This window comes from Syngnathus acus, chromosome 4 (genome assembly GCF_901709675.1).
Source record: "Syngnathus acus chromosome 4, fSynAcu1.2, whole genome shotgun sequence".
NCBI lineage: Eukaryota > Metazoa > Chordata > Actinopteri > Syngnathiformes > Syngnathidae > Syngnathus > Syngnathus acus.
In genome coordinates, this window is record NC_051090.1 from 6,710,912 (window position 1) to 6,736,245 (window position 25,334).

The 25,334-nt window shown below is 41.7% G+C and overlaps 5 protein-coding genes across 5 annotated transcripts; 2 read left to right on the top strand and 3 right to left on the bottom strand.

Annotated features, from left to right (window-relative positions):
- The first annotated feature begins 3,752 nt into the window (after window positions 1-3,752).
- timm13 (translocase of inner mitochondrial membrane 13 homolog (yeast)) lies at window positions 3,753-4,894 on the top strand. Its single transcript, XM_037250152.1, has 3 exons — window positions 3,753-4,012; window positions 4,167-4,235; window positions 4,362-4,894. Exons 1-3 carry the CDS (start codon window positions 3,893-3,895, stop codon window positions 4,458-4,460), a joined length of 288 nt encoding a protein of 95 aa, XP_037106047.1. The 5' UTR covers window positions 3,753-3,892; the 3' UTR covers window positions 4,461-4,894.
- On the bottom strand, window positions 4,668-10,849 carry tmprss9 (transmembrane serine protease 9). The gene is given in 25 exon segments (XM_037250153.1): window positions 4,668-5,789; window positions 5,871-6,007; window positions 6,188-6,453; window positions 6,986-7,008; window positions 7,010-7,158; window positions 7,228-7,344; window positions 7,425-7,586; window positions 7,589-7,619; window positions 7,622-7,666; window positions 7,668-7,706; window positions 7,808-7,830; window positions 7,833-7,871; window positions 7,874-7,924; window positions 7,998-8,226; window positions 8,229-8,290; window positions 8,404-8,476; window positions 8,478-8,572; window positions 8,657-8,710; window positions 8,713-8,744; window positions 8,939-8,993; window positions 9,067-9,243; window positions 9,329-9,395; window positions 9,563-9,637; window positions 9,639-9,691; window positions 9,785-10,849. Coding segments are annotated over 25 exon segments (2,355 nt in total). The 5' UTR covers window positions 9,924-10,849; the 3' UTR covers window positions 4,668-5,627.
- A 183-nt stretch (window positions 10,850-11,032) lies between these two features.
- lsm7 (LSM7 homolog, U6 small nuclear RNA and mRNA degradation associated) lies at window positions 11,033-12,683 on the bottom strand. The gene is given in 6 exon segments (XM_037250343.1): window positions 11,033-11,445; window positions 11,681-11,741; window positions 11,743-11,753; window positions 11,825-11,916; window positions 12,176-12,262; window positions 12,655-12,683. Coding segments are annotated over 6 exon segments (423 nt in total). The 3' UTR covers window positions 11,033-11,302.
- Window positions 12,670-15,555, top strand: LOC119121885 (kelch-like protein 23). The gene is given in 9 exon segments (XM_037249946.1): window positions 12,670-12,897; window positions 12,899-13,212; window positions 13,215-13,366; window positions 13,368-13,394; window positions 13,396-13,438; window positions 13,441-13,526; window positions 13,528-13,630; window positions 13,746-14,157; window positions 14,229-15,555. Coding segments are annotated over 9 exon segments (1,578 nt in total). The 5' UTR covers window positions 12,670-12,760; the 3' UTR covers window positions 14,533-15,555.
- cers4a (ceramide synthase 4a) lies at window positions 15,113-23,327 on the bottom strand. Its single transcript, XM_037249947.1, has 11 exons — window positions 23,216-23,327; window positions 22,587-22,757; window positions 20,248-20,365; window positions 18,839-18,957; window positions 18,679-18,736; window positions 18,455-18,505; window positions 17,187-17,279; window positions 16,673-16,801; window positions 16,315-16,421; window positions 16,070-16,226; window positions 15,113-15,974 (listed from the first exon to the last, which is right to left on the bottom strand). Exons 2-11 carry the CDS (start codon window positions 22,754-22,756, stop codon window positions 15,786-15,788), a joined length of 1,191 nt encoding a protein of 396 aa, XP_037105842.1. The 5' UTR covers window position 22,757; window positions 23,216-23,327; the 3' UTR covers window positions 15,113-15,785.
- Window positions 23,328-25,334: the final 2,007 nt, after the last annotated feature.

A 25,334-nucleotide genomic window follows, 5' to 3' on the forward strand; every position in this document is an offset into this window, starting at 1 on the left:
ATACATGCAAACATAGTGTTTACATGAGTAATAGATAGCATGTTTACTGTATGTTTGGCTTGTAAGATTCGTCTACTAGGTGAATTGGAGATCTAACGTCAGGATGATTGTTGATTAAAATTCTGATGTGACAAATTCTCTCTTTCCACTTTTAGTGGAACATAAACACATCAGAAGTTGCAGCAATATAAGCCTTAGTGTTGGCTCGTGAGTGAACGATTTGTTCAAAGGAACGAAGCTTTTCAGTGAACGAGAGTGAACTTTAGGAAGTGATTCGTTCTTTTTTCCGTTCATATGATTTCAACCAGTAGGTGTCGGTAATGCGCATTGAATCTGGTGCCACCTCGCCGTAAAACAAAACGAAGAAGAAAATGACGTAACTTCCTGTTCACGAACGAGTCGTGAATTGCATTTCCCGTTCACCAACTGAACAGATTTGTGAGTGAACGAGTCAGTGAGTGAGTGATTTGTATTTCCAGTTCATCGCGAGAACGGATCAGCGAGGGAACGAATCCTGACTTTCCCGTCCACGAACGAGTCAATGGGTGAACTGCCTTCCTTCCCGTGCATCAACGCCAGCAGTGGACCACACTGAACCGTTTAAGAACTGGTGTTGGGCGCTTCAACACATCTATGCGGCAGTGGGGACTGGCGGACAGTGCGGCATGCGAGTGCGGTGACACCGAGCAGACAGCCGACCACATCATCAACACCTGCCCCCTATATAGACCACCCTCGGAGGCCGGCCTCTTTAACCTGGGACCAGAGAAGCTGGCGTGGCTCCACGACACCAAGTTGGAGCTCTGACGTTACACGAAAGAGAGAGAACGGATCAGTCATTGAACGTGTTGCGTCTCCAGGCGTGAACTATGTAAACCAGAATGTAGATTTACGATTTGCCAAGGAAAGAAAGAACCACTCACTGAAACACCACTTCTTTTATTCACGTTTTTTCCAAGCTAACGGCTAACTTTATTGCATGAAGGGATGCGCCATTATACAAAAACGGGGAGATTATGCTTCTCTTTGAGTAATCTTTATTTTATAACACTTATAGTAGTTTTTAAATAACGTGTATGCATATATACGCCCAAATATTTGTATCCAATATATCTACTGCAATTTCACATTAGATTGCTGGTCTGAAATGTACTTTTATTATTTTAATAAACATTTGTTAATACTTGTCTGGTGTTATATTCCTTGTTTTTATATTCGCCAATTAAAACATAAAAATCAGACATTTGGTTAATGTCGGATTTATATGACAATATGTGTTTTACGTTGTTATATGAGTTGGTGTCCCCCAAAATAACAAATGTCGGCATAACGGATTTTTTTTTCCAACCCTTTATTCAAACACAAACACATTCGGTATAATAACACCATCAGCTACAATCCAACAAATACAAAATTAAAACATCAATGTCGGCATAACGTGTGTCGGCTGGCATAGCAGCAACGCTGTCTGTCACTCACTCGTGAATCCTCGCGAACGAACCTGAAAAGGGCGGTGTACCTAATGGAGTGTCCGAGTGACGTCACAGATCAAACAGCCAATCAGAAAGTGGGGGTGAGGGCGGGTGTGGCACTTTTCACTTTCATTTATGCTTTGACCATGATTTTTCCTTAATGAATTGGCCTGTTATTAGGAACACCTAAAAATGGCGGTGTACCTAATGGTGTGTCCGAGTGACGTCACAGATCAAACAGCCAATCAGAAAGTGGGGGTGAGGGTGGGTGTGGCACTTTTCACTTTCATTTATGCTTTGACCATGATTTTTCCCTAATGAATTGGCCTGTTATTAGGAACACCTAAAAATGGCGGTGTACCTAATGGGGTGTCCGAGTGACGTCACAGATCAAACAGCCAATCAGAAAGTGGGGGTAAGGGCGGGTGTGGCACTTTTCACCTAAACCAGGGGTGTCGACCTCCAGTCCTCGAGGGGCCGCGTTCCAATATGTTTTCCAAGTTACCCTCGTTAAGCGCACCTGCGTGAAAAGTTTTAGCTCCTTTCACGTTCTACAGGAGCTAAAACTTTTCACGCAGGTGCACTTAACGAGGGAATCACACAGACACTCCATTAGGTACACCGCCATTTTCAAGTGTACCTAATAACAGGCCACTTTATTAGGGAAATATCATGGTCAAAAGTCACAGGTGTCAAGCTCTAGTCCTCGGGGCCGCGTTCCAATATGTTTAACAATTTACCCTCGTTAAACACACCTGCGTGAAAAGTTTTTGGTCATTTTCACGTTCTGCAGGAGCTAAAACTTTTCACGCAGGTGCAGTTAACGGGGGTAACTTGGAGAACATATTGGAACGCGGCCCTGAGGACTAGAGCTTGACACCTGTGACCTTTGCCCATGATATTTCCCTAATAAAGTGGCCTGTCATTAGGTACACTTGAAAATGGCGGTGTACCTAATGGAGTGTCCGTGTGATTCCCTCGTTAAGTGCACCTGCGTGAAAAGTTTTAGCTCCTGCAGAACGTGAAAGAAGCTAAAACTTTTCACGCAGGTGCGCTTAACGAGGGTAACTTGGAAAACATATTGGAACGCGGCCCTGAGGACTAGAGCTTGACACCTGTGACCTTTGACCATGATATTTCCCTAATAAAGTGGCCTGTCATTAGGTACACTTGAAAATGGCGGTGTACCTAATGGAGTGTCCGTGTGATTCCCTCGTTAAGTGCACCTGCGTGAAAAGTTTTAGCTCCTGCAGAACGTGAAAGAAGCTAAAACTTTTCACGCAGGTGCGCTTAACGAGGGTAACTTGGAAAACATATTGGAACGCGGCCCCGAGGACTAGAGTTTGACACCTGTGACCTTTGACCATGATATTTCCCTAATAAAGTGGCCTGTTATTAGGTACACTTGAAAATGGCGGTGTACCTAATGGAGTGTCCGTGTGATTCCCTCGTTAAGTGCACCTGCGTGAAAAGTTTTAGCTACTGCAGAACATGAAATGAGCTAAAACTTTTCACGCAGATGCGCTTAACGAGGGTAACTTGGAAAACATATTGGAACGCGGCCCCGAGGACTAGAGCTTGACACCTGTGACCTTTGACCATGATATTTCCCTAATAAAGTGGCCTGTTATTAGGTACACTTGAAAATGGCGGTGTACCTAATGGAGTGTCCGTGTGATTCCCTCGTTAAGTGCACCTGCGTAAAAAGTTTTAGCTCCTGCAGAACGTGAAAACACCAAAAACTTTTCACGCAGGTGCGCTTAACGAGGGTAACTTGGAAAACATATTGGAACGCGGCCCCTCGAGGACTGGAGGTCGACACCCCTGGTTTAAGTGAAAAGTGTCACACCCGCCCTCACCCCCACTTTCTCTCTCTCTCTCTCTCTCTCTCTCTCTCTCTCTCTCTCTCTCTCTCTCTCTCTCTCTATATATATATATATCTATATATATATTTATTTATTTTTTTTTTTTTTTTTTGGGGTGGGGGGTTGTGTAATTGTAGTGTTTGATGTATGTGGGTTGTTTCCACAGGATGTTGTAATATAGAGAAAAATGTGTGTGTTGCCGTTGTAGACATTACCGTGTTTACTTGATTGTTAGATTGTCTGGTGTATTGTGAAGTGTATTGCTGAGTTGTGTGTGTTATTGAAGTAAAAAAAAAATAAAAAAATAAAAAACAACGGATCAGCGTGTATGCTCCCGTCCCTCTGTTTTACGTTTCCACCTAGTGGCCTCATGTGTTACACATCCCTCAAAAACTACAATTCCCATCTCTGACGCAATCTTACCGGAACAGACGCCAACCGGCTTCCGTTGCTGTCAAGGGCACCGGGATCTTAGCTAAACTCACAGTAGCTGTCCTGCACGTGTGTTTCCTGGCGGACTTTTAACGACTAAAATATTAAACTGTTTTTCCAGCGATGGACAGCTTCGGTTCGGACTTCTCAGCAGGTGGGGCTGGTGGTAAAATGGACACCGGCACGATCATGGAGCAGGTTAAAGTCCAAATCGCGGTGGCAAACGCACAGGAGCTGCTGCAGGTAAAAGCAATGGAAGCTAAAGCTAGCTAATCCAAGACATCATATTTTGTAAAATCGGACAGCAACCATTCTTTTATTACATATCACGTTATTTTTGTCAGCAAAATGTGCTTGCATGATTAATGATCATGACTTTTTTTCCTGTGAATTTCAGAGAATGACAGACAAATGCTTCAAGAAATGTATAGGAAAACCTGGAAGTACATTGGACAACTCAGAGCAGGTATGTTCACATCAAGCAAAGTTTATTAGAAGTTAGTCATTTTTCACATGCTTATATTCAAAAACATTCTAATTGTCATGCTGCTGTAAATACATTTGTCTTCATTAATCTATTTTCTTATTACAGAAATGCATCGCCATGTGCATGGACCGGTATATGGACGCTTGGAATACCGTTTCCCGAACGTATAACTCCAGACTACAGAAGGAAAGAGCTCGCATGTGAACGGGCATCCTTTCCCACTTCATTTTTTTCTTCCTTCCCCCCTTTGACCACTGCCCACCTATGGAGTCTGAGGTCACTTGATGTTCCTCATGGATGCTTCACCGTCACAACTTCTTATTTTTCTCCCCCTACCAATGCCTCTAGCAGGCTGGCACAGCTTGCCAACTGCAGCCATAGCAGTGTGGACAACATTCAATTCAGTAAATGTTTTTTTTTAATGTTATGTTTTTCATATACTGGTATTGTGGCTGAAAAGAAGTTTTGCGCCGGACCATGTATGTGTCCCAATATTTCTGAAAAGGGTATGTGTGTGTGATAAGTAGCCATGATTGACTTGAAATACTATTCAGCACAACCGCATTGAGGTTGGCGTGTGCATACTATGGACAGTCATTTGGGTTTCTCAAAATAAATAGGAATCATATAAGAACACATACAAATGCCAGTCCAGTTATTGTGTGGCGTTGTAACAATTTTTTTTTTTGGCGGGGTGGGAAGAAAATAGGCTCTATGAATTACATTCATTTTGTAATCGAAAATTGTGACTGGTCACCGTAGGTCAAGAAAATGGACATATTGGATGATTGTTTCATTAAATTTTCTGCTAGGCTACAGTATCATAAACATTTGAAAGATACGCTGTAGTCATTCAAGTCATACAATTTTTAGTTTAAGAAGCACTGACGTTCGCAGGTCTCCAAACTCGGAGAACAAAACCCAGTTTTGTCTGGCTTTCCAGCTGTCACACTATCTCCTCCCTCCCCACAGTAGCCGGCTTGTTTCGGCAGGCTCTGCTATAAGCTGCAGTGGGTACGAGAACTATTTAAAACATTTTTTTTTTTTAATTACTGAGGATCACATTTGCTGCAATGGGCAGCAAAGTGGTCAGCAAGTCTGCGTCTCAGTTTGGGTTGGATTTAAATAAAGACCTTCCAACATGATAGTTTGCTTTCCTACTACTGTCTGTGAGCAAGAGTTGAAGATTGGCCTTGTATCTTCAGAACATGTTAGTGAAGTTGAGACGATTGCATAAAAACAGCACCCGTGACCACATGCAAGGCCACGCAAGTCAATACTGCTGTGACTGAGATTGATGTAACAAGTAAAGCGACCTGACCTGATCAAAAAAGTCATCACGTCCACTGCTGTATTTTTGCCTCACTCGCTTCAGAAAGGCAAGTATGATGATATCCAATTCCGTACAGAAGTCACGCGGGTGTAAATCCCCGGAAAACCTACCCGTCCACATCCGTGTCCCCAGCTAGTTACCCCGGCGACAAACCATTGGCCGAAGCCATCGCGACAGGTTAGAGGACCCCCGGAGTCTCCCTGGATGAAGAAGAATTGTTTTGAACGTACAATGATTTTATTACACACGTTATAAGAAGGCCTTTGAGGTGAATATCTTACCAAACAAGTGTCCCTGCCTCCCTCCATGTAACCAGCACACATCATGTGAGGAGTCAGGTTGTCTCCGTACGATTGCCGGCAGTCTTCCTGCTCAATGGTGCTCACCGGTGCTTTTTGCAGCAGGTTGGTCGGTGAACCTTTCAAGTAAGAAGCATATGTGAAGGTCTTTTGCACAGCGATAATGTTGAAAAATAATTCAATCGAGAGACTGGAGGAGTCACAGAAAGACGTCATGAGAAATTTGCCATTTTGTTGAGACTGAAAGTTGCGTGTTCAGAACATTGTGACAAGACTTAATGGTGAAAATATTTTCTTACCCCCTTCCCTGATGGATCCCCATCCTGAGATGTAGCACTCAGCGTCTTGCAAGAAGCGGTGCGCTGGTGAAGGGAGACAGACGGACTGAATGGTGTGTGACATGGGGGCCGGGATGACCAGCTCCAACAGGGCCACGTCATGGTCCATACTGGTGCCATTAAAATCAGGGTGGATGATGACCCTCTGGATGGGGATGACCACGGCTCCCACACCGGAGCGCAGCACAGAGCCCAAGCTCACTGCCCAGTGGACGGGGCTTCTATCACTGCGAGTGGGAGATAAAATTAGTCAAAGTGCATACCATCTTTGCATACTATTGGGAAGACACGAACAATCTAATCAAATTTACAACAAAAGTCCAGCCTTAACAAAAATAACAATGCTCCATTTGGTCTTTCACTTTGTTTATATTAACAGTACAAAAGTCAACCTGTTTTGTTTTTGTAACTTTCACAGAATCAATTAAGATCCATTACAAGAGCTGTATTCCAAATATTACGTCTACAAAGGTAATGTTAATGCTAACGCATGTAAAGTATAACCCCTTTAAGGAACTGAAATTTGAACACAAATGGTGCAGAAACACATTTAGACTTTGAATATTCAGTCTACATTCTTTATCCTCTGTGAGGAGCCAAGTATCAGTACAGCATGTGTGACAAATGTGTTTAATTAATTGGTAATTAAACCAATTATTTTGTGATTAATCCATATTCCTTCACAAAAAAAAAACTCATATGATCTACCTGTAATTCTTATCTTTTTGTTAAGTGCAGTGTACTATGCAAATTTCTCACCTTTTGAAACAATGCGCGGCAGTCCAGTAACCATTTGCTGTGAACGAGAGTAGCACCGCAATGGTGGAGTCTCTGGTACTGAAGGCTGCCGATCTCCAAGGCCACTCCCCTCTTGCGAGCCGTGACGCCGCCCACAATCCGATTGCCGCCCAATGCGGGACGCTCACCGCAGTCTGAAAAGTCAAATTAAATCACCTTCGGTGCTTTTCCGTAACTCAGTCCACTTGAAATATTTCAAAGACCGCAATTTCTTTCATCAGCCTGGTTTGGGCAGTCGGGGATGCCGTCGCATTCTGGATTTAACTTGTCGATACAGGGAAGTGGGACTGCATTGGAAGCTTCCACTGCCGAGTGTGAGACTAGAAGGCATGATAAAATTGGGTTTGGAAATAAAACAATAAAGCATGAAACATTTGCTAATGTTCATTTTGGTCGGTACCAGGAAGTATTGGGGCGTATTCCACATCCATGGCGACTGTCCTATGAATAGAAGCACTCACGGCTGGAGCAGTGACCGGCAGAGTGAGCTCATGCTTGGGGGAGTAATGAACCAAGCTGGGGTTCACGTGACTAAGAATCCACCTCTGGAGCTTGGTGACCCCGAGTAAACCCCAGGCCTGTAGATTTGGGCACAGACGCCTTCGTACCCCAACTCACCACCCCTGCCAGGAAAAACCTCCCTGGCGCCCCCCTCACACACCAAAGGCCCCCCGGAATCACCCTGGAAATAAAAGATAAAAAGTCTTCTTAGTCCAGTTTCAGCTAAGCAAAAGAAGGCATGCTGTAAAAATGAAGGAAAAAAAAATCTTCACAAGCACCGACCTGGCAGGAATCCACCTTGCCTGCAGGAATCCAGCACACATCATGTTGGAAGAGATCGAGCCTTATACACAGGCAGTTTATCGCACACCTTGGAGTCGATGATTTTCACCAAGGCCTCTGCAGTGTGGAAGGCATCTTAACTGCAAGACAGTTGAGAGCATTTTTCGACCATCACAAATGTTGCAAAGGCGGGAACCCCTGCTGCGTGACTCACAACTATACTGGTGCAAAGATCCCCATCCTGACACCACGCATCTCTGACCAGGAGCGAAGACGTGAGACGGGGCTGGCAGGCAGGCAGGTTGGACGTAAGGGCTGAAGGTGAGAGGACTCTCCAGTTCCAGCACGGCCATGTCCATGTCGGTGGTCATGTGGTTGTAGTCCGGAGACACCTTCACTGTTTTGATGTTCCATTGTTTTGGACTCTGACCTCCTCCCCGCTCACCAGACTGGCTCCCACTAGGGCTGTCCACTCTTGGGGTTCTTGGCGCTACAAAACAAAGCAGAGGATATTTTTTTCAAGTGCTTCTAGCAACAAGCAGGTCAAATTTGTACATTTGAGGATGTTTTTTTATTGGCTGAAGTAGTTGAAGCACCTACGTTCGAAGCAGTTCGCGCACTGACCAGCCACTTTTGGTTAATGATGGAGGCGCCGCACGTGTGCTGTCCACTTCAGTCTGAGACTGACCTGCCATGGCAACTCTCCTTGGTCGGGCATCTTCGCCGCCTACGATCGATTCCCCGTGGCGCTTCGCATGCCACAGTCTAAAGGTAAAAATATAGGTTTCATTAACACCACCAACAACAACATAAAAAAATAGAGGGAAGAAAAAAAGTGGTTTACCACACCGAGCTTCATCGACCCATCTGCACAATCCGATACAAAGTCACACTCTGGTTCAATTGGGTGATACACTCGCCATTGTCACACTGAAGGCTCTTTCGGGACAACGTCTAAGAGAATCGGAGGACAGACTTTGATGGACACCAGTATGCAGACCACTTAAATCAATCAGAGTTTGTCTTAGACCTGAATTCATCATTTAGAAGAAATCCGTGCTTGGATAAAAATTGATGTCTACATCCTCAATCAGTATGTATTTGATGAATGCTAACATCATATAAGTGAACTCACCATCACCCAGTGTATCATCTCCAATACTGTAAAATGATTTCCCACTGGCACCTGGGTATAAAGTAGAAGGATTAAATCCACATGAGATGTTTCAGAGAGCTAACAGCGGACTATTGTTTCCAACCCAGTAAGACGATAGCGTTGATGTCTCCAAACTCAGGGACCTCCAGCGGATTGCCCTGCATCACCGAGGTGAGGCCTGCCCTCAGCAGGTCCTGAATGAAGTTCTCGGAATACTGCTGGAATTTGGACACCGTGAAGACCAGTCTTAATGTTGCCATCACGTTACCATTCATGTTACTGAGAAGGGAAAAAAAAACAAAAAAACATTCCCATCTCTTGACAATAAGAAAAGATGTGATTTTTTTCTTTTGTTGATGAACTTACCGAAGGCAATATGTTACAGTCAACATAATGATGCGATACTGATGAGGAAGCAAAGATATTTTTGATCTGTGAAAGTAAATAGGAACAATTTAGCAAATAAATGAAAAAAAAGGTTAAGTGAGGTAAAATTTTAAATGGTGCAATTCAACAAAATCTTTTAAATTTTGCTAATGTGAAAATTCCTGTTCAGCACCCAAAATACATGTTTTTTTTTTGTTTTTTTTACAGTGTACCTTTGAAATTAGCACAGATGTCAGTACTAAGGAGAAGCCTGAGTTTGGATCCTGTAACGATGGCTCATGCTTGAGGACCCTTCAGCTCAACTGTCTCCATGAAGTAATGCTGCTCCTGTATCAGATATGCTGCACCACACATTCATACAGAGCACAACAAATGAAGACATAAAAAAAAAATACTATTTATATTTTTGATGTTGTATGAAAAAAAATCATCACCTATCAGCAGTCCAACGAAAACTCCAACGGCGAGGAAGAAGATGAGGCAGATTATGAGGGCACTTCTATGGCAGGCGGTGCTGGAGGGAGCAGGTGAGGGTCCTGGAGCAGACCACGAACCTCCTCCATCATTCGCCATCTCCTTGTTGGATTTACAAACAGCGGGCTATTCACATGGCAGGGGAATAAAATCCAAAGCGTCAATAAAGTACATTGTACATATTGAGACTGGACATCAAGAAAACACAAAAAAAAAGAATCACAACTGAAACGTGCAGCAATGACTTTGTGGATGTGTATAAAATACTACAGTAAAGAAAATAACTCACCCTCGTCACCCTCATTCCTTGGCCATGTGACATTTACAACATCTCACACGACAAGATGTGAGTGAATGGTGAAAGCTGTGCAAGAGATGCTATTTTGTTTCACCTGGGCAGGGGGGCGTGTCCCACAGGTAACTCACCTTTTTCCGTTTACTTTAGCAAAGCTATGCTTCATCCCAAATCCCTTTTACGTTCTCCTCCCATCGACATAGATCCCTCTCCGGGCTTAAACGTGCGCTTTGTCAAAGTCACACCTGCATATCTGCAGAAACAAAAACTCATGTCAACATCTATAAGGATAACTTAAAGCTGTTCTGAAGAGCCTCCTTGTTCTCCCTGTGTGTGGAAAACCTGCAGCTATGTGCTCCATGGACACGCTGACTGGACAAAGAGGAGGGCTAAGAAGGCTGGAATTCTTTTTCCATTGCAGGATCACATCACCAGGAAATTGTTCACAGTGGTCAATTGTTGAATCTGTTCGACATTGCTTTAGTATTAAATGTACGGGCCCAACAAGAGCGTCGGGTTGCTTGCGGAGATTGCACCCATCCGCCCAACTTTTTCTTTTTGCTCAAAGTAGTTAATCCCAAAACGAGTCTTGCTGGTGTGCACATGGGATCGTCTTTGCAATGTATTCAGCCAAATAAACAACTGGAACTAGTCTCATAAGAACAAGGTGTTTCCATCTGAGGATTTATGGCTATGTTCAAAGTTAGGCGTGTGTGTGTGTGTATATATATATATACACACGTATACATACATACATGTATAAATACCATTTATTGATCAATAATGCTCCATGTCAATCAGTATGGTGCATTGTTTTCAGAGGTTAATCTAAATTAGTGAGCATATTGTTTACTTGAATTACTCAATAAGGTATCGCCGAATCGTTGTATAATAAAAGTTCATGAACAACATGTAAATACAAAACTCAAACAAGCTTTATTTTCTTTTATCAAAACCAAGAACAAATGCTAACTAACGGGTTGATGATTCTTGACAATGAAAACACCGATACTATCCAGCCTCAACTGAAATTCACACATGGCAGAGTGAAGCGCTTGCAAGTTTTTTTTTTAGCTGACTAAATTACATATTAAAAAAAAAAAAGTGACAGCTACTAAGAGTTTAAAATGAAAAACATAAAAAATACTTTCAAAATATTCTGATGTGCACAATAAGTGCTTTGTTAGCCATCCTGCTGCTGTATGAAAGGATTTGGAATAGCTTCCATGCCATCCTGTGGACAAATGAGCACCACTGAGGTTCCCCCTGCAGACCACCAGGCCAGTTGCCTGGTGTCTTCTGTCAGTTTGAGCTGGTCATCAGGATCTGGCAGACATGTTCAAAATAAATGCACGAGGAAAAAATACTGACCAAATCACTTCAAATCTCAGTTTCAACAATGTTCATTGATAAGGTTGTAATTTTAGTATCAAAGAATGATAGAGTTAGTGCCAAAGCACATATTTTACATTAAAAAAAAAACTCCCGGCAGGTGTCCTTAATGTTATGGGCAATCAGAATATATCTCATCAAGACAAAGAAATATAAATACACAACTCACCACGCATATACTCGATGGTACCGTCCAATACAAGGTTCAATAGAGGGTCGAAACCCTTTAAGGACACCACTCGCTGGAAAGGAACCCATACATAAATCCACGTTGTTTTATCACACCATATCGATGGGACATAGATGCACCCACCTTCTCGTCCTCCTTGAAACTTAACCCGAATTGGCTTGTCGATGTACTTAGACAAGTCAAAGATACTTTCCTTCTTCTTCTTTTTCTTTATCCTAACAAGCACGGTGGAATGTTATTTTGTAGCGTGCAACACCATGCCGCACACAACTTACTGGTAGTTTAGCACCAGGCTACCTGAAGCGGGCATATGAATTAGCAGCTTGTAAATGACTAAAACCCTCAAAGAAACACTTGATGTACATCTCAAAAGATAGCAAGAGAAGACAGCATGCCACTCGTGAATCTTTGCGTGGAGGTTGATTATATAAAGTGCGTGGGATTTAAATGAAATGGAAAATTGCACGAACTTACCGCCATGTTGGTTTTGGATCCCGGAAGTCAACCTTTGACCTCAACGAGGCTCCGCCAATCAATCGTGTTGCGCACAAAATGGAGGGACTGACGTCAGAGTTTGAATCCCGATTTATTAAATGTATTTTTCTTTTCTTTTCTAAACTTTATTACTGCCCCTGTTTACATCAGAATAAATATTATTTGTTATTATACAACTTCTGTGACGTAATCTACAATATTAATTCATACCCACACTGGGCAAATTTATAACTGTGTGAACCCAGATTAAACAGATACTATTTTCATTGCTTTGTTTGGGAGTGAACAAACAGTATTATACTTATAATTATAATTAAAAACATGCTAATTCCATTGCTAAATAAAATAACCACAGCAGACTATGTTTATGATTCAGGATTTGATTTGAAAACTATTTCTCCATGTTACACTGGACCAGCAGTTAGTCACGAGGATGTCAAGGAGTCTATTAATATCACCAGTTGGTAGGCTGTAACCCAAAGGTCATTAGGCTCCGCTGCTTGTGTGATATGGCCTGCAGATCAAACAGCGTTCTGTCCGAGCGGACAAACCAACAGGAAGAAGATGACTCCATTTTTACAGCCTGATGTCATGCTTCAAGTGATGAAGAGTCATTTTACGTCAACCGTCGTCCACCTTGCACTTCATAGCCCATACTTCCGTGCTCTCTTCTTTGGCTGCGGTGTGAAAGCACGAAAGGAAAATAGAGCTTAGAGGACTCCGCTTGCAGTATTTCAAAGTGTTAATGCCCATGAGCCAGACTTCCATTCTCACTCTGGACAGGGAAAATGTTTTGGGGATCCTTGGACTGCGGATTTCCTCCAGCTGGAGCGAGCCAAGCTGCTTGTGCTGCAAATTCCTTGAACGTGAGCTCCACCTCTGCAATTGTTTGGGAATGATGGCTTATGCCTGGCAACGAGGCTTTGCTCAACTCTTCAATGCAGCAAGGCAGGTTGCCCTCACACACTTCTCTGATGTTGTCTCTGAAGAGGACTTCCTGTCTTTGCCTAAGGAGACCGGGCACACCTCCTTGCCAGCGATGACCTGGCCATCTATCGAGAAGATTTAGCACTAGAGGCGGCCCTACGCTGGGTGTCATTTGATAAAAAAAGAGAGGAACACTTCCTGGAGCTCATTGAGCTGGTGAGGCCCGAGTCTCTATCATTGACAATTCATCTCTAAACTTCTGGACACAATGACCAAACAGCTCCGACCCTAGAGCCAAACTCATCTGCATGCTGAATGACATTTCCCGATATCCTGGTCAATGGGGGAGGTCCCTGAAAGGACCAAAGAAACTCTTTTTGTAGTAGGAGGACCTCATGATCAGGGAACAGCAGGCATCCTATCAATTTCAGCCACTCACTGGGAGATGGCAAAATTGTGCACCACTGCAGAGGAAGAACCTTACACAATACTCAGTAGCAGCAGTAGGTAATGGTCGGTCGCATATTGATGACCTATTCCAAAATATTCGATAGTGTCAGCCCGAAAATAATCTCTTTAAGAGAGATCTGACATTTTCATGTAGTTTCCTCATTATATGTAGGAGACAGTGTTGTTGTGACAGGTGGCTACTTCCGTGACGTGCTCTGGTTCAGCGTGGACTGGGTCAGAAGATACGACTGTAGGAACCAGCGGTGGTTGGATGGCCCTGCTTTGCAGAAGTCCAGGCACAGCCACTGCTCCATTGCGTTGGATTCCACTCTGTATGTCTTGGGGGGCAGCATGGACGAAGGGCTGGTGGCTGATGTTGAAAGACTGATTCTTGAGTCAGACGAGGCTTGGGAAAGCGTCAGCCACATGGACCGGGCGGTGGAAAGGGCAGCCGTAGCCACTCTGGGCCAGTGTATCTATGTTGCGTGTGGCCTAGATGAAAATGGAGAAGCGTTTGGTGGAATACAACGGTACGACACCAGGAGGAATCACTGGGATGTCGTCTCTTATTCCCCCTTTCCACGGTGAGTCCATTTTTTTAGGCATGGTCTTTCTATCAATAATCCATTGGGGGATAATCTGCACCATTCCTTAGATATGACCTGGTTGCCACTGAACTCAATGGCGCCATCTATCTGTTCGGAGGGCAAGCGTTGCGTTTTGACGTGGAGACGGATGAGTGGACTGTTGTGCAGGAGGAATCGCTGGAGAAAAGGTTCTTCTGCGGCTGCAGCACAGTTAATGGCCAGATCTTCCTGTTGTGTGAGAAAAAGTGTAACAAAGCACTCCCCAATATAGTTTTGTTTGACCCTTATGTGGACACTTGTATCAAAGTGGAGAATTCCATACCATGTCCTGTTCCACTCAGAGGGTGTGTCACAATTAAAGTGCTAACATGAATGTGAGTAATGAAAGCAATGAAATATCCATGACGTTTAAAAACATGATTGAAGTCTTTGCAGGGAGGTTTCTAGTCACTTTTAATGAAAAAGAAATATGACCATAGATTCTATGGCATAGAATGAATCATGGTTCAGCCCTTTAAGTGCTTCATATTGTTGTTTACCACGATGATCAAGCACACTTGGGATCTCTGTTCCATACTGCTGGTAACCACAAATTCATACTCATGATGGTATTTGATCAACTATTTTGCTCTTAAAGAGTCCAGATGTTTACCTCTGTAGATGTTCAGTAATGCCCATTAGTGTACATACAATGATCAGCTGGATTCACTTCCAGTCACAGTTTGTAAAGTTAATCCTAGGGTAGTGTAAAAACAGTAAGGCTAAGGCATAAACCAAAAGTGCTGTACAGAAAATCACAACAAAAAATGTCATATGATTTTTAAAGTAACAGCAAAACTAATAGGATTATGTACTCTTAAATGGAATGTCAATATTTTGACATTGGGACGGAATATATACAAGGATATGTTCTTCATCATCCGCCAGGGGGCGTTAGATTTCTGTTGTGATATTTTGGGGCGTCACCCGATCACTTGCTGTCACAAAAAAAAAGTTTATACCGTGCCACATGCTGTTCTTAGGTCACCCTGAAAAAAAAAAGTTGCATTACTGGAAGAATAGTTTTTCTCCTTAATGTAGCTGCATATGAACAAAAAAGTTGCTGGAGCAGTTAAATAACAAATTTCCCAGAAAGTACGATAAACCTGTTGCCATCCATACGCCAGATTAAAACATGGCTTCCTTCAAGTTTATCAACTTTGTGTTCAATTTAACAGGCCCAGATTTCACACAGAGTAAATCAATTGAGACGGGATTATATTTCAGTATTCAGACCTTTTGTGGCATTTCTTTTGGCGGTGTGTGCATGATGTTTGTACTATAAAAATGGAAAGCCTTGGCTCAATAAAGGTTGGGAAACACCATTGTAACAGATCAATTAAAATATCTCATGTATAAAACATTGACAAAAAACATCATAAATATAAAATGAACAGTGACACGACGAGTGATGGCGTTTCCTTGTGACGCTGGGTGTTTAGATTTACAATCATTTGTGCTTTTTTTTTTTTTTGTGCTACCTCTTTTTGTCAAAGGACGAAAAGCAAAACGCAGGCTGACGGTGATGTGAAATCATCAATGGACCGTTGTAAGGTACATTTGTCCATAATGCCAAACTCCGGACTCTATCTGGCTTTGGGTAATCTGCTGTTGAGATTCCTCTGGTTGGTCAGGTTGTTGAGCACACAGTTGTTCGCTAGCGACGCCAGCTTGGAGTTGATGGCACCCTTCCTCTGCTCCCAGTTGCTCCCGTCTTCTTCCTCAGGTTCCTCTTCCGCCTCGCTCTCCTCATCACTGCGCTCGTCCCGCTCAACCTGTAGACAAAATTTAAGCAATTATTGTTAATTTAAAATCATTGCAAATTGATATGGTAATGAATACACACAAATTTAACCAAACACGGTCTCACCTTTCCCTTGGATTTAAACTTGCAGATCATCCGCACGATAAGGTAGGCCCAGAAGATGTGCAGAGCTTGCAGCACTAACAGGAGAGCGTTGAAGAAGTAATAACCAAAAAAGGGCTCGAAGAAGTCAAGCGTTAACACCAATGTTGTGTGGATGATTCTGGGAAAACAAACCGTTTTGCATAATGGCAACTCAGTCCCAAGGCAGCGCCGTACTCCAAAAACAAAGTAACACGACGCCGACCTACCTGCAAGGAAACACTACCAGCCGTGTAATCAGGAAGACCAGAGAAAAGACGACGAACAGTGAGTCACATGTCTTTGTCCACTTAGCGTAGTGAAGCATCTTGGCCGACTAAAAAAAAAAAAAAAAAATGTATCACCCGTCTTTGTAATTGGTATAAAACAATTGTTGTGAAAAAGGTTACTGAAACAAAAAATCTATTAGTAGTTTAGTATTATGAAGCTTTCAGTTTTTTTGTATACTGTCAAATCAGGCATTTAGGTAGGTAACGTCACCAAAAAAAGTTATATTTAGAAAAGATAATGCATAGCCAAACCTCATTCACGTGCCTCCTTTAAAAAACAAATAAACGTCAGTTGTACCTCGAGCAGGAAGTCAGACGAGTCGTGCACCAGCATCACAAGCGTGCCGACCCTCACGTAGTTGGCGCAGTAGGAGAAACCGATGAGAAATATGGTGGCGATATGATGAATGACCTGCTCCTTGAAATCCTGAAGCACACGCATATTGAAAAGATTATGCAGCGTGTGGAAAATTTACACAGATGGCACTCCGGTATTATCCATCTTAGAATATTAAATGACACATTTACAGCAGATGTAAAATATTGTCAAAAAAATGTAAACATTTATCTTTTTGTGGTATATAAATGAGACCAAGATTTTCTTTAAAAAAAAAAAAAATTTAATTTCCCATCAAACCCAAACTTTAATGATTTATTGGATAGAGGAATTAAATATTAACACTTGTGATGTAATCATATAATTGATGCATAATCAACATTTGTAGTACAAGAAGTACCAAGTGTTTTTTGCTACTTTGACTACTTATGTGCACAATTAGAGCGTGTGATTATATCTAGTAAATACCACTTACTTTTCGTTTCACGTCCACAGAGACACAGAGAAGCAGGGAGAGATAGAAGCCCATTTCAAAGGTGTAATACCAGCTATGGGCACTGGTGATAACCTGAAAAAGCCAATTAAATGTTATCATGTGTATGAAATATGCTACATTCCAACCTGCTCTTAAATCTCCAAAAGAGCCTTGGAATGAAAACACCTCTTGCAAGCCGTGCAGCACTCAAGACAATGAAAGGAAGCCCGCAGAACCCCAGAAAGGAAAAGCTGCAACGATATGAGCGGGAACATAGCAACACAACATTCAGCCAGCAACTATTGTTGATGTCACTTTGAGGTTAATGAACCCTAAAGGAAAGGTTGGCTTCGTAAAAGGAATGCCGACTTGCAGGCATGCCTAACTGTCATCCGAGTTAATAGCTTTCCAAACTAGTGCTAGCGTGAGTAGGTGGGCGGTGGTTTTGAAAATTTGTGACATGTTCATTGACATCAGTGACTACTGCTTAAATACAATTATCACATGCGTGATAATTGTCATATTCATTGCTTTCACTACTGAATAAAATGAACTCTGACGACTCATTACTACAAAATAACGCGGAAGAATAGTCCTGCCAGCACATCGGATACAGATACAAGTGGTCATGAAAATGATAGGCAGGTATTTAGCAAGTATTTATATGGGTGCACTGTTTGTGTGTGTGCGTGCGTGTCTGTCTCTTCCTCTCTGTCGTTCTGCTCGGCTTGAGGATAACAGATGTCAACGTCACGTAATAGTGAAGCTAATTCGGCGTATGCACCAACACTTCACATCTTTAACTACAGTACTACGTAAACCATTTATATAAAAGAAAATCCATTTAACATAACACTTTTCACTACTACGCAAACTATATAAATAAAATAAAATTTAAATAAATTTGACACAACACTTTTCCCATGATTATATTCTACTTCCAATACTTTAGTAAATTCAATTTGACAAAATTACTTGCCAAAGGTCAGATACTTCAAGCCAAGTAATACATAGGCTACAAAATATTTTTTTCTTTTGGATAATAGTATTTTACTGAAGTATTGGGTTCATACAAAAGTGGTAATACTATTGGCCATCCATTTTCTGCATTCACAATCCTGTTCTGAGTCAAAGCAGGGTTGGTAATCAATCCAACAAAATTCATAGAAAAAATAAATCACATAAAAAAAAAACAACTAAAGGGGATGACTAGGAGAAATAATAAAATCCAGGGAAATCTGTTTCATAATCTCGCTTTGCTTTCTTACCTGCTTAGGAAAACCCTGCCAACACTCTCTGGGATCCCAAAACCATGGAGCCTGGAAGATCACGAAAAACGTGACCTTACTCTTGACATCAGTTTTAATACAGTTCAACAATACTGTATATTAATTATGTTAGCTAAGTAGAAATCACATGAATTAGACCATATTAAAATGAACAAGTAACATCGTGTTTATTTTGAATGATGATGAAAAATAAACAGACTTACATGGAGCAAAGAACCGAGCCCCGCTGCGAACGCTGCGAGGTAGAAGACAAAGCGCCAACTGCAACACAAGAAAAGGAAACCGAAGTTTTCCGACATTGTCAGAATTGTTATGATTTTGCCTTGTGGCGGTTTTGCACATAATAGTTTGTTTGGAACTCACGAGGCCTCGCAGAACTTCTTGGTGTTGGTGGGTCGGTCCTGGTTTCTTCTGTGCCTGAACCAGCTTTGGATTTTTGACTGGGAAAGTCCACAAAGCTTCCCCAGGCTCGCCAATTCACTCTAAGGGAACCACGAAGATAGCATTCAAACAACCGCTGCAGGCTCTCTTTGTGTAAGAGGAAGCATTTGTTCAATCTTGCTGGCTGACATTTCAGTCGCCATTTCTTTTTTTTTTTTTTTTTTTAAAGAAATGCAAATTAGTTCATGGTGTTTATTCAACCTGCTGTGCTTTCCTGTATTTGCAAGCATGCGACTAAAGTGCGCACAAAGAAATCTGATGGGCGCAAAACCCAACTTGTCAACACATGTACGCTGATGACAAAACATCAGACGAAACTAAAGATGAGGGCCGAGGTATGATGAACCTGTCTAAAACTCGTCTGTTCACCGATGATGAGGGAAAAAATAGTCGCGGTTTAACGACGCCAATTTTACAGTAATTAACAGTTCCGTAAAGTTTTTTTTTTTTTAAAACTGTGTTTGTTTACCGACGTTTTTTTAGGCTTTATGTTCTACAAGTCCACCAAAATCATTCTCGGAATTATTGCACTGCTGTGGCGGCACGTCAGTCATCATGGCTCGTCTCACGGGAACCTTTTCAGACAGTTCCTTGTTCCTTGAAACAGGTGCCAAGTAGTCATCAAAAAAGTTGCAGTGCAACCGCCAGTTGTTACACAATCTCGCCTCGCATGCAATATTTAAAAAAACGATTTAGAATAATATATAGAAGTGCTTAGCATGTTGATCCATTTGATCATTTTCCACCGGGTCAATTTTTTTTATCTGTATAAACAAGACAGTGGGACATACTTAAGGTATTTATATTATTAATTTAGTATATTAATATTGATTACATTCTTTAATTCAGTGTTTCTTAATTCTTACCACCAAAGAAAAATATCACATAAAGTATGGATACAAAAATAATGACGATCTCAATTTACTATTTAGATGCTAATTGTGAAATATTGAACAAAAAGTCGGCATCCTCGCAGGAAGCCATGATTCATTTTGTTGTATGAATGGCAACATGAGGTTCACATGGAATTTAATTGCTTTGAGGGGAAAGTGGATATTTGCGGATGATATCTCACGGCGTAGTAGTTTTCCACGGCATGGCTGAGGCCTGGTCATTGAAATCAAAGTGAAACCTCCAAGGCTATTATGATGCAGCAGCGCTAAGTAAAACACACCACCAAATTAATTCCCACCGTGACCTTTCGGAGAATCCAATTTAGAGTGTAAAGGTCAAGCGGAGCATCCCATTCAGCTGCCTTTGCCCTTTTGCACGAGCTCGCTATCTGAATCAAACAAACAAAAAAAGATGGAGGACGGAGCAGAATCACGTACTTGTGACGGCTGACGGTTGTTCTGTTTGTAGAAGTTCTCCAGTTTTGCAATAGGGGCGGCTTGAATCCTAATCCGGTCCTTCACACCTAAATGTTTACTTAAGGGGACAGCCACAACCCTGTTGAAGACAGAAAGAGAATCCAAGGGGATAAATTACTCAACCACATTCAATATTAAAGCCATCAACGGCTGTTCAACGCGACACCACATCAACTTGCAACTTGTAGCGGCAACCCGATAGGCCATTATGCTGCTCCCTTGCGACACATTGTGACTTTGTCTTTGCCGATACGGCATCAAGTCGACACTCGATCCGCGTGCGTATGTCCCGCATGGTGACGTGGAAGAAAAAGAACAATGTTGTTGTATTCACAAGAGCTCTTGATTACGTCCCGTGTGTGTAACACTATCTCCGAAACAATCATCCTGAAACTAGCAGACGGGATCAAGAGGTCGGAAAAAGGCCGGGCGACCCCCCCCCACCACCGCACACACAAACATTTGACTCAAGTTTATTATATTCACCCATCATGCTAATTATCAGCATACATGTACTGCAAACACTATGAAGACAGATGCGGAATAAATAAATATAATTGAATCCCTAAAATGTTAGAATTAGGCCTTGATGGCTGATACATGCCAATACAACATGGGCACATGACAATCTGGAGTAAACGAGGGATTGTACTAATGCTCAGTGTTAAGGTTGATAAAACGCTCTCTGAGATAAGGCATGTCAAACAGGTTTCATATCTGTTGATCGTCACGTCATTACGCTAGGTTTCTGTCACTGTTGACTTATTGTTGACAAGTTGTCAGCCAGCCGAACCAGTCGAGTGTGCGCCATAACCTTTTCCTGAACCACTGTACTTTAAAAAAAGATGTAGAGGTGCAGATCACCTTGGTCAACTATATATCATCCACCTGCTTGCAGTTCCTCGTAAATGTACTTTTTTTTAGCATAGACTCCAGCTAGTCTGTTTCTGCTTCAGAATTTAAAGGTAATGGGAGGAATCTCTTCCATTGGCCTGTTTTCACTCCCACTACGTCGCAAACGACCCTTTCTATTATATTTTCTATTAAGTCTATGAAAATACCAAAAGAAAATAGCACCCAATTAGACTGCATGTGCTTTGTTACACAGTTGTGCTGACCTAAAAACACTACAAAATGCAATGACCTATATTTACAACCTGATTTGTAAATAAATGAAATTGTATTCGTTTTTTATTCCCAACATTTTATCATCATCATAGATGATGTCTCTAAGCAGATTTCAGCCTCTCTGTGCAGCCAGAAGAATCAGAGAATAGCTTCTCCGCCGTCGTCATGGTGACTCCGGATCTTCTATTTAATAGTCTATAATTCTCGCACAACAGTAGTAATGACTCTGAGAGCGCATTTGAGACCTTAAAATGATCCGTCTGTTATTTCCCTTGCTTGTTAAACACTTAGCTTCATCTATAAGCAGCGAAATGGCACAAAGTAGAAATATTTGACATGCCGCTGAGAACGGTCGTCACTGTCAATGGTAATCCTCTTTCAAAAGCATTTTTAAAAAAAATATTTTGCTGAATGACTCGCAATCTAAATGTTTCAGCTCCTTAGAAAAATCATCACCTTTATAAGCCCTGACTATGTAAACACAGGGATTGAAAAGTATAGAATTTTTCTCAAGGTTTATTATGTCATCAAATTCCCTCTTGTCATCACCACGGCATTGCCTCCCTTTGTTGTTTCTTGCTCCACTGGGAATTGTGTAATTAGCACAACTGGGGATATAAGCTTGCGGTGGGATCAGCACAGAACAATTAGCCACGATTGATTTAAGCATCTGCAGAAGAAAAAAAACCCACAACCTCAGCTTTTACTGACTTAACACTGCACCCACTTTATGTTTCATATGGTCAGATGCTTTTAGAGCAGAACATGCAGTCAGCAGCTAAAAGTGTCTACTCACAATGTTAAGCCTCCCCCCTACACGTCTGAAGAACACCCCCCGAACCACTCTCACTCTAATGCAGCAAACCAGCCAGCGTGACGGGCACAAGAGGAAGGAAGAACTCGACACCCCCATAATTATACACCTAGCGACCGCAACACCGCATCTAATGGGATCCAATAGAAGAGCTGCATCAAACAATTTGCCTTTACATTGATCATGACGCATCTTCAATATTTTTTTGGTGGTGTGTGAGGTATTCCCATAAACCCTAAGGTGTATCGACTTTTTGTGCAATTATGAAGGTGCTAACCAGTTTTGAACACAAAGGTGCATATGTAGGAATGTCTGCAGATTGGACTGTGCTGAAAAAAAGTCAAATCCAAGCACTCACCTCTCAAAAACATATCTCAAGGCAATGAAAGCAAAGGCCACCGGCAAGGCGTAGACGAGATCTCTGGGTAGCGGATAGTGACCTTCACTCGTATCCATGTCCTGCCAGTGGATGCCAGGGGGCAGCCAGTACCTGTCCTGCCACAGCCACTCATTTAGCAGGGCTTCCATCCTGGAGGAGGGAATTGACATGTGACCCCGTTTAAACAGATGTCAATCATATGCTTAATCTTCTTACATCACACTCAGCATTAGTCTTTCGCAAAAAACAAACTATGAAGGCACGCACACGCTGGTGAGTTGAGTTGTAATAGATTCTGACAGTCACATTGATTTATTGACGCGTTGATGATGCAGGGAAGCCCCACTATGCATCCCCCATATCACACACACCAATTATATTGTATTGAAAGGACATCACATGCTAATATTAATTCTGAAAAATGTCAAGAACGCTAGAAAAAAACAGAATCGTCCCCACCCACCCACACAGGTACGACGCACACACACAACCACACACACAGCCATATAAACAATCACGCCTTTTTGCTTCTTTCGTTTTGTTATTTCCAAACGGGTATGCGTATTTTATGAAATGCATAGCTAACGATAAAACGCCAAAATTCTCACCTGCTCGCGCTGCTGTGGGGAGGATGACAAGCGCAGAGCGTCAAATTGACACAGGAGGAGCCTTCAGACGCGGCTTGCTCCAGCCAGGGGCGGAGCTAAAACGTCAACAGCGTCACATCGTTGGGAGGCGGGGGCGTCATCGGGAAATACAATTCTGCCACTGGAGGAGGCGATAAGAGGTAACATAATGGTCGCAAAAAAAAACAAGAATAACAATGCTCAGTTTTAAATGATTGCCATTAAGAGTTTAAATATAAAGGGGGTGGTTTGTTTACTTTTTACACTCCCAGCATGTCATTTATACTTGGTTTTTCATTTCATTACATTATACTTTTCTTTTTATAGACTTAATGTGCTTTTTCACCATAATTGTGACTTCACAAAGTACATGTAAACGCATGCAATAAAAAAAATGAAAATGCATTAGGTACATTATTGACATACTTGCATAATAAATTGGGTCACGTTGGCGCCAGAATGGAATGCCATTATAAACCAATACAGTTAGCAATGCTTGACAACTGAAAATATAATCCCAAATTGTTCCTGACAGACATCCAAGCAATTTATTTCATGATTTACCTCAGTGATATTTACCATTGGACTACCATAATATTTGTTTGTCACTTTAAAACTGCACTTGTTCGGGTATTTAACTGACATTGATATCCTTCATCAGTTTGGGGTTAGACCGATAAGATTTAAAACTGTGCTCACATGATGCTGCTTTTCATACCAGTCATACTCTAACAGTAGAAAAAAAAAAACACAATAGGAACATTCTGCCCAGAATGTAGATAAGCGATACAAACCTTTTCCTTCCTATACAGCACCATAACCACAAAACAGGATATGCACTATCTGCTATTTTTGTTCATTCTCATGAGCATATGCACTCTATGACACAATTTAGTACAAATTTAGTACTGCAATCCTAAATATAGTATGATTAAAACAGAAATGCACAAAGATTAACCTGAGCTCATAAAGAATTTCCATCATAAAACCTTAATTAAATGTGCACCCAACGTTTGAAGTAAGATTTTATAAAGACACACAAATGTGAAAATACTTTTCCGAAAGCCAGTTGCTACCTAATTTCTGATTAAAAATATATATTTTTTGTCTTATACTTTTGAGATGATATTTTCTTGGGTGTTTGCAATAAGCTATAATAATGATGAAACAAAAACATTTCATTCTGTGCTGTAAGTCAACATACAGTGTACGAGTTCAATTTTTTGGAATCGAACTACTGAAATAAATTACATTTTCTTTGATATTAGAACACCCAATATATGTTTGAAAATAAAAAAGTTGTAAAATAATAAATGCAAATATATTCTACTTAAAAGCTAAACACAACTGAACTATACATTTAGTATTTTGGTGATTCCTCGCGTACCACAGGGAGCCATTCTAAACACCTGTGATACCCTTACCACACTTTGGGAATCACTGATCGAATTTATTGAGATGCACCTGTCTATTCTTCGCCCGGACATTATTGTGACTGCTACCATCTTGAACCCAGTCAAAGTGCCCGAGAAACATAGTCACTCAGTGTAATTGTAGATGTGTGTGAGTACTCTACCAAACAGAGGGCATCAACACTTCCCAGGGTACTCACTGTCTTATTGACAAATTGTTGACTCGAACTCAAGCCAAAAAATGTCCCCCCCCCCCAAGTGAGGCTTGTCTATATCTTGACGTGTGAAGTGAACCTTCAGACAAACGCAACACATGACACATGCAGAATGATAAGAGAGATGGAACGATTTCTTTGCAGTAGCAGGTGGGAATTCTCAAAATTGTGAGAATGTGACAGGTCTCGTAAGCAATTAAAGACATTTAACGCAGCTAAAAAGAGCATTCTTGGGATTTTCTCAGATAATCTTCATACAAACCCTAAAGTAACGCTTAACTTCTGTTGAAGATTAATGAAATGAATACGGCATTCTCAATATGTAACCAGCCTAATTTCAGGCAAGATCATTAATTCCCAAGACGAAAAGAAAACAATGACGCTGTGTGAGGAATGTGGGCTGTCTGGAATAAAAGCAGGTCACTTCGTAGAAGCTGGCACGGTGCATACACTGCTATCACTTAGACATGCGCT

What these genes read in the sequence shown, in the direction of transcription:
- cers4a (XM_037249947.1), bottom strand. Translation starts at nt 22,756, where the DNA reads ATGGAAGCCCTGCTAAATGAGTGGCTGTGGCAGGACAGGTACTGGCTG. An exon ending in ACAACCGTCAGCCGTCACAA is followed by an intron (nt 18,958 to 20,247) that starts GTACGTGATTCT and finishes TGGTTCCCTTAG; the next exon opens with AGTGAATTGGCGAGCCTGGG. An exon ending in GGCAGGGTTTTCCTAAGCAG is followed by an intron (nt 17,280 to 18,454) that starts GTAAGAAAGCAA and finishes TGGCTTTTTCAG; the next exon opens with GTTATCACCAGTGCCCATAG.
- timm13 (XM_037250152.1), top strand. Translation starts at nt 3,893, where the DNA reads ATGGACAGCTTCGGTTCGGACTTCTCAGCAGGTGGGGCTGGTGGTAAA. An exon ending in ACGCACAGGAGCTGCTGCAG is followed by an intron (nt 4,013 to 4,166) that starts GTAAAAGCAATG and finishes TGTGAATTTCAG; the next exon opens with AGAATGACAGACAAATGCTT. An exon ending in CATTGGACAACTCAGAGCAG is followed by an intron (nt 4,236 to 4,361) that starts GTATGTTCACAT and finishes TTCTTATTACAG; the next exon opens with AAATGCATCGCCATGTGCAT.